This window comes from Malaclemys terrapin, chromosome 3 (genome assembly GCF_027887155.1).
Source record: "Malaclemys terrapin pileata isolate rMalTer1 chromosome 3, rMalTer1.hap1, whole genome shotgun sequence".
NCBI classification, from domain to species: Eukaryota; Metazoa; Chordata; order Testudines; family Emydidae; genus Malaclemys; species Malaclemys terrapin.
Window position 1 is genome coordinate 186,819,671 of NC_071507.1, and position 11,556 is coordinate 186,831,226.

Consider the following 11,556-nt stretch of genomic DNA (forward strand, 5'->3'; position numbering starts at 1 on the left):
ATATATGCTGGACTATGACCTTACACAATACTTTGCTTGGCACAGATAAAAGTGTGATACCACACCAGTTATTATAATCACTGAGAGTTGCTTTCTTTGGTATCTTCACTACAACTCCATTATTCCACTCATCTGGCACTTTTTTCCTTTCCCAGACTGATGTAAATAGAGTGGCCAGGATAGATGCTGCTAATTTATTTTTTAAGGATTTGATGGCTTGAATGATCTCTTCCTTAGGGTACGTCTATACTTACGCGCTGGTTCGGCGGCAGGCAATCGAACTTCTGGGTTCGATTTATCGCGTCTTGTCTGGACGCGATAAATCGAACCCGGAAGTGCTCGCCGTCGACTCCGGTAATCCTGCTCGGCGAGAGGAGTACGCGGAGTCGACGGGGGAGCCTGCCTGCCACGTCTGGACCGCGGTAAGTTCGAACTAAGGTACGTCGACTTCAGCTACGTTATTCACGTAGCTGAAGTTGCGTACCTTAGTTCGAATTGGGGGGGTTAGTGTAGACCAGGCCTTAGTTGCAGTGTCTGTGTTGATATCAAGATCTTCTTCTGCTTCCTAGATGTTTGCTTCCTCTTTATGTGGTTCCCGGTTCAGCAATTCTTTGAAATGTTCTGTCCAGTGCACATCTTGTTCTTTTTCGGTTGTTAGTAGGTGTCCTTGTTTGTTCCTGATGAGAGTGTTTGTTGGTGTATGCCGTTTACCACTGATAAGCCACGTCATTTTGTAGACTTACTAATATTACTATAAATTAAGATTCAGAGGGCAGTTCAATTAAAGTCTACTAGTTCTAGGATTTTATAATCCCTCCATGCAAATATTCCTTCTGGACTGAAACTTGGCATATGAGGATCTTAGACTAAAGGAAAAATTATCACTATATTTGAAGGGAGGAAGTGGATGGGTCCTGTTTTTATTATTAGTCAGTGATCTAAATGTAACTTTTTAAACTAACCCCTCTAAATAATCCCTGAGGACTCCAGTTCCATTTTGTCCAACCTTTAAAGACTTTCTGTTCTAGGCAGTGTGATTGCTTATTATTATTATTATTATTTGCTGGTCCCTGAAGTGGCCTCTTAAGACAGGTTTCACTGTTCACACACACAGAAGAATGAAAAATATTTTTAACTAGTCAAGGCTCTAAATGATGGAAACTGTGTGCACTGCACATCAATTAACCATGTGCAATTCTGTCACAGATGGAGCATTTCATTACAGGTCAATGTTTGCACAGGGTAATAAGGCAAAACTGGGCATATGAAGTTGGTTACTTATTCCTAGGCAGGTTGTGGGGTGGGGAGCATGATGGAACAGTGATCCCTCCAGGGCTGGCTCCAGGCACCAGAGGAGGAAGCACGTGCCTGGGGCGGCACATGCTAAGAGGCTACATTCCATCCATTCTTGGGGCGGCACAGTCCAGGCGTGGGTTTTTTTTTTTTTTTTGCTTTTGGCGGCAAAAATGGTAGAGCCAGCCCTGGATCCCTCAAAGTATCTTCATCTGCTTCCATATCCCTTGCAGCCTGGTAAGTAAGTGTTTAGCATGTGGAAAGTGTGACGTTTGGTATCAATAACTAACTGCGGCTGGTGAGTGAGGGGAGATGGGGCTGGGAAGGAGCTAGCTTGAGCCATGCTCCGAGGGATCTACAGCACAGGGCTGCTTGTGAAGGTCTGAGAAACACTGAGGTGGAGACACTGCAGTGGAGGGAGGCAGGGAAATATCTGTGCCATTCAGGAAAGTTTAAGGGGAATCAATCCTCCAGCTCCCAGGAAGCGGGACCCCTTCTGGGAAAAACACCGACGGCACCTGGCCCTGGGGAGAAGAGCAGAGGCGGCCCCTTTAACGCCCTCCCGCTCCACCCTTCAGGACGGTGCAGTCCCTGCCCAGGTCCGAGGAGCAGCGCGCCTCAGTCCGGCCACTTGCAGCGAGCCAGCCGCCTCCCTCATTGCAGAGTGCCAGTCACTCCGGCCCGGCCCCGCCTGCAGTGCCTGCCGCTCCCCACCAATGGCTGAGCGCCTTCAAAAAGATGACCTCACTCTTTGCCTTGCTATTGGCCGGCTATATTAAGAAAGTAGCAGGCCCCTTTAAATAGCAGCGCCCAGCGGCAGCCTGCAGCACTGGTGGAGCCAGACTGAGAGCGGTGGAAGGGTTGAGCGCTCGCTGTCCACGTTGCTCAAGCCTCTGCCCCACAAAATAAACCTCAGGCTGCTTCAGGTGCGCGGCGGATCCGCAGCAGCGGGGGCCGGCGAGAGGCGCAAGCCGTACGGAGAGAGGAGAGGGCGGGCTGCCTACGGAGAGCCCCGGCTGCGGGAGGCGGTGAGGAGAGCGAGCCCGGCAGCCTGCAGAACGGGGCGGTGCAGCGATCCCCCGCCTTCATCGCAGCCCGGCAGGGGAGAGCGCGGCAGTAACAAAGCCCCGGGGCCCGGGGAGGAGACAGCCAGTGTGCAGCGATCCCGCTCCATCCCCAGCTCGCGTGGTGCGAGAGAGACCCCCCGGCTCGCCTCGCCCATCCCCGCTCGCCACGGTGCCCTGTAGACAGCGAGAGGGAGGCGGAGGAAGGGGGGCGGGCGGCGAAGAAGGCGCTTCCAGCATCCTGCTGCACCACAAGGCGAGCTTGGCGAGCCTGGCCATGGCCGCGATCCGCAAGAAGCTGGTGGTGGTGGGGGACGGGGCGTGCGGCAAGACCTGCCTGCTGATCGTCTTCAGCAAGGACGAGTTCCCCGAGGTCTACGTGCCCACCGTCTTCGAGAACTACGTGGCGGACATCGAGGTGGACAGCAAGCAGGTGGAGCTGGCCCTGTGGGACACGGCCGGCCAGGAGGACTACGACCGCCTGCGGCCGCTCTCCTACCCGGACACCGACGTGATCCTCATGTGCTTCTCGGTGGACAGCCCGGACTCGCTGGAGAACATCCCGGAGAAGTGGGTGCCCGAGGTCAAGCACTTCTGCCCCAACGTGCCCATCATCCTGGTGGCCAACAAGAAGGACCTGCGCAATGACGAGCACGTCCGCAACGAGCTGGCCCGCATGAAGCAGGAGCCCGTGCGCACCGAGGACGGCCGGGCCATGTCCGTCCGCATCCAGGCCTACGACTACCTGGAGTGCTCGGCCAAGACCAAGGAAGGGGTCCGCGAGGTCTTCGAGACGGCCACCCGCGCCGCCCTGCAGAAGCGCTACGGCGCCCCGAGCGGCTGCCTCAACTGCTGCAAGGTGCTATAGGGCGCGCCGTGGGGCTGCCTTGGGGTCACTCGCCCGCCGGGACCGGGGGGACGCTGCACTGGGGGGTTTGCCCCTGCTAGGAGCCGCGCACTGGAGGTGAAGCGGGGAGACCCACGCGCTTAGCCCAGGGAGCGTGCGGGGGGCAGAGAGCTGCGGAGCGGGAGGGCGCCTGCATGCCCTGAGACTTGGGGGAGGCGCCCATCGTCCAGAGACCAAGGCTGCTCCCACCCCCTGCAAACCAATGGCTCATGGACTGTGAAACGCAGCCACTGCTGCTGAGATTTAGGCGGGGGGGAATGAACCCAGCTCCTCTCCCTGCTCTCCGGCTGGGGTTATTAACCCAGCATTTACTGCACCAAGACAATCTCCTTTGTGAGAGGGGATCAATGCACATGAGACACTCGGAAAAGACTTCCTCCTTCCTGTATGTGCGCTCTTCCTATCCCAGGCCCTGAGTGCTTTGGGGTGGGGACTGCATTTCTCAGACTTCCTGCAGTACCTCCCATGGGGCAGATTTCCTGGACTGAGCTGACCTCCCATGTACCTGCTGTGTAACATAGTTCTTTGAGGACTTGGATCCAAAGGGGCATCAGGGAAGGGTGGGTTATCCAGTGTGTATATACCTAAATGTTATTTTTGTTTGAACTGGGATACTGAAAGGTGTGTTTATTATTTAAAGTAAACTGGGGAGTGGGTGCCAAACTACTCAACCCAGCTTGAATTTCAGTCATTGAAAGGAACAGACACCCTTCCCCAACACAGTCAAGAACGACTAAAGCCTGCTGTTTAAAGAGCTGAACTGACTCCAGTTGTAGAAGTCACCCAGCTGAACTGGAAAAGATTGATCTACCCTAGACCTCCATCTCCTGATGGCAGTCCCAGCAGGATGGGAAAGGGTGGGGAGAAGCCCAATGTTGCCATGTATTATCTTGGTGCCTGCTCCTTCAGTTACAGTTGTCTTCTGCAATTGTGTTGCTTCGGTTAATTTAAAAAATATCATTTTCCAGTGAGAACTTACTTTGCACAACTAGGTGTTAACTCTTTAATTTTAACACTTGTCAAATGCATATAACACTGTAGCATTATGAACACTTTTGACATAGTAACCTCATCTGTTTTGGATTTCTTTAAAAAATGTCAAATGAAATAAAACCACTGTATTTCTTTGAAAAGTGAGTGGAAACACTGGCTCCTTCCTCTCCCCTCCCAGAGCAGTTTAAAGTATTTGGGTTTATTTAAAATTTATTTTTACAGGGCAGCCATTAAACCTGTGCTTCTCTGGTTCAGAGAACAAACCTATCCATCTATTTTTGTCCTTTATGAGGTATTTTGGTTTCTCTTTTTGACAGTGGTACTGACAGTTTGTTTAGGGTTTTTGTTTTTTAATGAACTGACATGGCAAAAGCAATGAGACTTATATGATGTTTACATAAAGTTATATAAGCTGTGTATGCAGTTTTTTTATGTAAAGTATTAAAAGACTCTATGATGACACTCATGAGAAGTTTCTTGTGGTTCAATGAGTTGCCTGAACTAAGCTGAAGTTACTATCTGCATATAGTGACGGCATACAGTGACTAACCTCACAGATAAAATTTGGGATGAGTGGGGTTTGATATGTATGGTCTTTTGAAGCAGAGTTCTGTAATAAGTGTATTTTCTGCAACATTGGGTATCCTTTTCGGGGGAGCTTTCCAGAGACATCAGCTTCTGCAATAGGGAGACCAAATTCTCTGAGGTCGGGTTGTGGGAGGGAAGTGTTGTTCCTATATGGAGTGTTTTTGTTTTTGTGTTGTCTGTGATATGTCACCTTCATTTCCTCAGTAAGTAACCAGTTCAGAAGCACAAAATTCCTTTGTCCTGCAGCAGGGCGGGGTCAGTGACTATCCCCACTTGCCTCCTAATGTTGTTTTTCCATAGGTTGCCCTTAACTGCTGAATTACTCTCCTGCATAACACATCTGGGCTACAGGCTTCACTTGCTTACAGCCCAAAAAGAGAGGGGACACTCTTGCACCAGAGCAGCCCAGTAAAGATCCCTTTTTTTTAAAGCAAGTTTTTAGTCTCTGATCCTCCTGTATGGTTGAGGGGGTGGACCTAATTCACTTTCTGCGAGTAAATGCCCATCTTTATTTTCTTTCTCTCTTGGCTTGGTTCACCTGGGATTTTTCTTTGACAGGTACTATGTTCTACTGTTCAAATAAAAATGGCACTAGGTGGGGTGACAACACCTGCAACTATAGAACATATTCAAATTGTATTTATTTTAGGGGAATCCTTCCTGAGTGATAACTAGATAGGTACAAAATATCAATTCATCCTAATGCAATGCAGTACATGCCTTGCTGATTCACGCACAAAATTATAAACCCTCTTGTCATTTTAGCAAAAACTTTGAGTCCTGAAGAGCGGCCTCATCATATTAAGATTATATTGATCTGATTCTCCTCTTAAACCAGTTTTATACCAGTGTAACCCCATTGACTTCTGCAGAGTTAGTGTAAATCAGCAGTAACAAGTGACTGGAGAATCAGGCCCTTCACTTTACACAGAATCTGAACATTTGTTAGTACCTTCTGGATTATAAACAAAGTAATGACAATTGTCAAACAACACCTTTTGTAGCGCTTGCTTTGTTTCAGCAGAGAAGACTGCGTCCCATGGAACTCAATGGGCATTTTGCCATTGATTTAAATAGGAGCAGGGTTGGGCTCTTTGAATTCCTAATCAGCAGAACAATTAGTAGACAGACAGGAAAAATACCTCATATTACATTTAAACTAGTGTGTGTGTTTTATTGAATTTAAAAAAAAAATGTCCTTAGTGAATGTAATTGCTTCTAATGGTTTTCAGTGGAAAATACTGGCATTTTTAATTCAGCCAAAAATAATTGGCCAGGATTTTTCAGAAATAACGAATGATTTTGGATGCTTCAATTTTTGGGCTTCAAATTTTAGACACTCTGGGCGGGGGGGAGCGACTTTTATGGAGGAATGCTCATCACTTTCTAAAAATCAGGCCCTCTTAAAGTATGTTCATTTTAGCACCCAAAACCTCAGGTACCCAAAAAATCACTAGTCCCTTTTTGCAAATCTCCTGCATTGTGCTTAAGGGGTTATTGCCAGAGACTATTTCTGCAAAAGGAACTACAAACTCAGATCCTTTCTCTAGCCTGGAGACTCTCTGTATAATTTGAGCCAAAGTCGGTAAACCCAACATGTGACCTTTTTTCTTTAATCTGATTATAATAATATGATACTTTGTACTTACAGTAGCACTTTACAGTTTTATCAAGCTGTGCAAAAACCAAAAAACTGATCTCCAGTGTCCCGGTGAGGTAAGTATTAATGTTTCCAGTTTATGCATTGGGAGACTGAGGCAGGGGAATTAATTACTGTATCCTTATATAATGCAGCAGGGGTCGGCAACCTTTCAGAAGCGGTGTGCTGAGTCTTCATTTATTCACTCTAATTTAAGATTTCATGTGCCAGTAATATATATTAACGTTTTTAGAAGGTCTCTTTCTATCAGTCTATAATATTATAACTAAACTATTGTTGTATGTAAAGTAAATAAAGTTTTTAAAATGTGTTAAGAAGCTTCATTTAAAATTAAATTAAAATGCAGAGCCCCCTGGACCGGTGGCCAGGACCTGGGCAGTGAGTGCCACTGAAAATCAGCTCGCGTGCCGCCTTTGGCACGCTTGCCATAGGTTGCCTACCCCTGTAACTCAGTACCAGTATTTACTACTGAGGTGCGTAGGAGACAAGTACATTCATGCTGGACATCAATTGTGTTTTGTCTGAGTAAGGGCTGTAGTATCTGGCTCAGGGGAAAAATAAATCCTGTAAGAAAAAGAATGTTTTAACTGAGCATCACCTTCTTATACCATCTGTTAACTTATGAATAAGACTATAGTGAGATCATATTAAGAGTCCTGATCCACACAGCTGATTGCAGGATCGGAGCCTTAGTTTGCTTTGTCTTGTGCTGTACACTGTGCATATTCATTAACTGTAATATTCTTGATTAAGGAGAACTGAGTATAAAGCTAATCATATCTTCCTTTAAATAGCCAGAACTGTTGGTTTCAACTTGAGAAGTCAGTGGGAGGTTTGCTTGAGTAACCAGTGCAGTTTCAGGCCCAAGATTCCAACTAGAAGTCTCTTGAATCCAAAGATTTCTATGATTTGGATATACTGAACCTGAAGTAGCCTGGGGAAGTTTTGTTATTTTCCTCTTCCCTTCCCTCCTTCCCCCTCCCGGTAGCAGATACAGCACTAAAAGAATAAGGATTTTTAAAAGTATGTATTTTGATATTCCATTATTAGACTGTATTTTCACCAACACAAGCAAAAGATAGAGATGACCTTTTAGGGAGATAGAAGTTGGTGAGTCACTAATTAATAGTTTGGGTAATAGTTTGGGTAAAAATGTATTTTAAATAATTTGTTCATTATTATCCATTAACATTAAACTACATATTTTGCCCAAATTCTTCTTTCACTTTTTACTCTGGTGTAACCCCATTTACTGCACTGGGATTGCATAGGTGTAACTGGGAGCAGAATTTGGCCCAATGTCTTTTATTGCCGTCCCCCCAACCCCCCCCCCCCCCAAAAAGAGCTTAATTTAGTTTGTTTTGCTTTTCTGTGCATTGAAAAGATTCTTATGCTATTTTTGCAGGGAGAGAAAAAGTTTGCACAGACATAAGAGACTACTAGGTAGAGACGCAGGTTACATGGCCACCTCAAAGAGGCGATGCTTCTCCCTCAGGAGCCACAAGAGATCTCACTTCTGTAATCCTTCGCTTTACTACCATGAGTTGACCACCACTCAAGGAAGTTAAACCACGTGAATGTAAGGCCTTGGCTACACTCGCGGATTCACAGCGCTGCCGCGGCAGCGCTGTGAAGCGCGAGTGTAGTCGCGCCGCCAGCGCTGCGAGAGCTCTCTTGCAGCGCTGCAAGTACTCCACCTCTCCGAGGGGAATAGCAGCGCTGTGAGCGAGCGTGCAGCGCTGCAGGCGCTGATTACACTGGGGCTTTACAGTGCTGCGCTCAGGGGGGGTGTTTTTTCACACCCCTGAGCACAGCAAGTGCAGCGCTGTGAATTGCCAGTGTAGCCAAGGCCTTAGAATCTATATATCTACAGTGAGTGAGTATGGACATACCAGACATTACCAGGACCAGGATTTGGTCTGCAGTGTGTGTCTCTTTCTCACCATCTATATGTCTATAAGGGCTTGATTCAAAGTCCAGTGTAATTAGTGGATGTTTTTCCATAGACTTCAGTGGGGCCCTGGATCAACCCCCAAATGCATAACTTTAAGCAATACTGTACATACACTTGTAGAGAACACAGAAGAGGAAGGGAATAAGATTTTTTTTTTTCCAAGTTTATCATAGCTCATGTTGAGAAGGAGGAATTTTCTTTCACATTAACATCTAATGTGCCACAGCCTGTGAAAAGCAGCAGACAGGTCTAATGCCTTTTCTGGTGACAGCCAGAGGATTGCAGACTGTTTAGAAAAGGAGACCTTATCCCTTCTTTTATCGTTCTTTCTTTGCAGCTCACTTCATGAGGTGCATATATGTGTGTGCAGTTTATCATTCATACATAATTCCGAAGCAAGTAACCATTTGCTATAATAATATAATAAGCACAGGCAAATCTGCTTCACTTACATGAATGGAATATCAAACTAGTGCTAAAAAGGGAGTGTAATTAGTAAGAAATTTTAGAACCAGAGGGACTGATGGAATGTCAGTGGTCTAATGCTGACCGTACAGCAGTATGATTTGGATATTAGCTGGGAGCTTACAGCACATGTTTAGCCAGCTATATTTTTATACATATTAAGCTTGACTGTCTATTTTTTGAGCTAAATCTTGGTTCTATGTGAAGCACCTTTGATGGGTTGGATTTAGCGCTAAATGTTTATTACATGGTTTGATACTATTCATTTACTCATTCATTCAAAACTTGATGTGGCAGTGTGGGGGAGGGGGAATTCAGAATTTGGAAACAAAGTGGGTTGCTTGGTGGGCTCATTTGCATGATAATACACACAGTTGTCTTCCAGTTCACTGCCCTTTCATAACAATGCTGGTGCCCCCGCTCTGGGAACCAACTGAAAGCCCTGAGGATGCATGTGGGGCAATTCAGGGGGATGTGTGTGTTTACAAGCCAGAATTGCAGAAGAGGCTTGTCTCCTCATTTTAAGCTTTCATGCAGTTATTTTTTCTTTAATATATACTGGGGTCCAAACCTGCACTTTTTTCTTTGCTACAGTTCCAGGAATGCAGAATCTGGCCTTATGTTTCATGGACTTTCATGGGAGATGAGGGCACTCAGCATCTTACCGGGGGGTCTTAGCACTGGTCCAATAGCATTCAATCCAAACATGTCGGATTTTTTCCTCTAGAGAAGATTATAACAAATACCTGTAGTACTATACAGATCCTTTTGTATTATATATGCATAATACACCTACCTCCACAACCTTACCATACATATGCAGAAAGAGCATGTGTAACTTGCATTAGCAGTAATGAGAATCATGCTGCTGCCCCTGGAAACATACTTGGTTTTTCTTACCATCAGCTGGGAATAATTTTCATTCTTCAGGTCTTAGGCAAACCACTAACTGATTGAGGTTAGGAAGAAACTTCCCCTAGGTGCAGGTCACTTCATAATTGTTCATGAGGGGTTTTCTGACCCCAGGACTCTCCCTGACACTGGAGGGGGTATTGGCATAGATTGCTGCTAAAATCACCACAGTCTTCATCACTGAAGAGCCCAAAGCCGAGGCAGCTGACATCCAGGTATCGTGCACCAATCTCTCTTCACGCTGTCAAGCTGCTGCAGGAAGACATGGGCCTAGAGTGACCAGATGTCCTGATTTTATAGGGACAGTCCTGATTTTGGGGTCTTTTTCTTGTATAGGCTCCTATTACCCCTGCACCTCCTGTCCTGATTTTTCACACTTGCTGTCTGGTCACCCTACATGGGCCTGGTCTACACTTAAAAGTTAGATTGACCCAGCTATGTTGCTCAGCACTGTGAAAAATCCACATCCCTGAGTGATGTAGGTAAGCTAAGCTAACCCCAGTGTAGACAGCACTACGATGACCGAAGAATTCTTCCATTTATCTAGCTCCTGCCTCTTGGTGAGGTGGATTAGCTACGCTGAGGGGAGAACCCCTCCCATTGGTGTAGGTGGTGTCTACACTGAAGCACTACAGCAACGCAGCTGCAACTGAGCCTGTGTAGCATTTCAAGTGAAGACAAGCCCCTGGTCTCAGTCCTGTGCCTCTCAGCTTTCTTCAAAGCGGATAGTTAAGAGATTTGTCAGCACCATGCATCTTCTTTTGCTTTTCCCATCAACCAGGAAGATGTGGAAAAGAGCTGGGTATCTGAATTCCTCCTAAAGGAGAGATCCACGGCTATACATTTTACTGGTGATGATTCCAGGATCTTGGACAAAACACACATAACAATGAGCCATGAAGAGACCCTGCCAAAACCCAAGAAGTGGTAAAACAAAACATGCCATATATGATCATTAGCTTGCAATTTGAACTTTAGCAAAGGTGTGTATGTAGTCCTTGAAGCATTGAGATACTAATGAGTCTCAGTGCATATTTTTTCTTGAAGTATTTAATATAAGTGTTTAAAACATGAATTGCTGAACTTAAACACATTGCATCCCCAGCAAAAGGGAAAATTCTGCAGAGATTTCTTCAAGGCACTAGCTAGCTATAGCTTGGGGTATACAGCAGTTTAAAGGTCAAATTTGTCCTCAGGCACAAGGTTGTCCCATTGAGGTCAATGCAGATATCCTACAGTTGTAGATATTCATTTATCTGTAAACAGGATTAATCTGAAATCCTCAGTGTCACCAGCACAGCTAGATGCTATTCAGTCTAATGTAGGCAGAGGGAAGATAAAAGCCATGGGAAGATTCCATCCCCTCCCCTAAAGTGGAACTGGGCGTTGGTGGTACTTTGGGATGTTCAGATTGGTTTAATCGGATAGCTTATTTAAATAAGGGTAGGCAGGAAATATGTTAATTCAGTAGTTTAACCATTTAGAGATAACAGCAAATGAAATCCCTGTGGTGCCCCCAGGGACTCTTTATGGCCATTCCATGGCCTTAGGAGGGAGTGGGGTGGGTAAGGATTTCTTCTTCAGAGATTTCCCCTGCTCTTGGGCTGTATATAGTGGACTCCTAAAGAAATTGTCATTAGAGCTGGGTAGGGAACGGTTTTCCTACCCCAGGAACATTTTCAAGATTTTGAAAAATGTTCCAATTCCAAATTGGGACAAG

At 45.9% G+C, this 11,556-nt stretch overlaps 1 protein-coding gene across 1 annotated transcript; it reads left to right on the forward strand.

The window, feature by feature from the left end:
• The first annotated feature begins 2,336 nt into the window (after positions 1-2,336).
• Positions 2,337-4,723, forward strand: LOC128834040 (rho-related GTP-binding protein RhoB). Its single transcript, XM_054022465.1, has one exon. It carries the CDS (start codon positions 2,635-2,637, stop codon positions 3,223-3,225), a length of 591 nt encoding a protein of 196 aa, XP_053878440.1. The 5' UTR covers positions 2,337-2,634; the 3' UTR covers positions 3,226-4,723.
• The last annotated feature ends 6,833 nt before the right edge of the window (positions 4,724-11,556 follow it).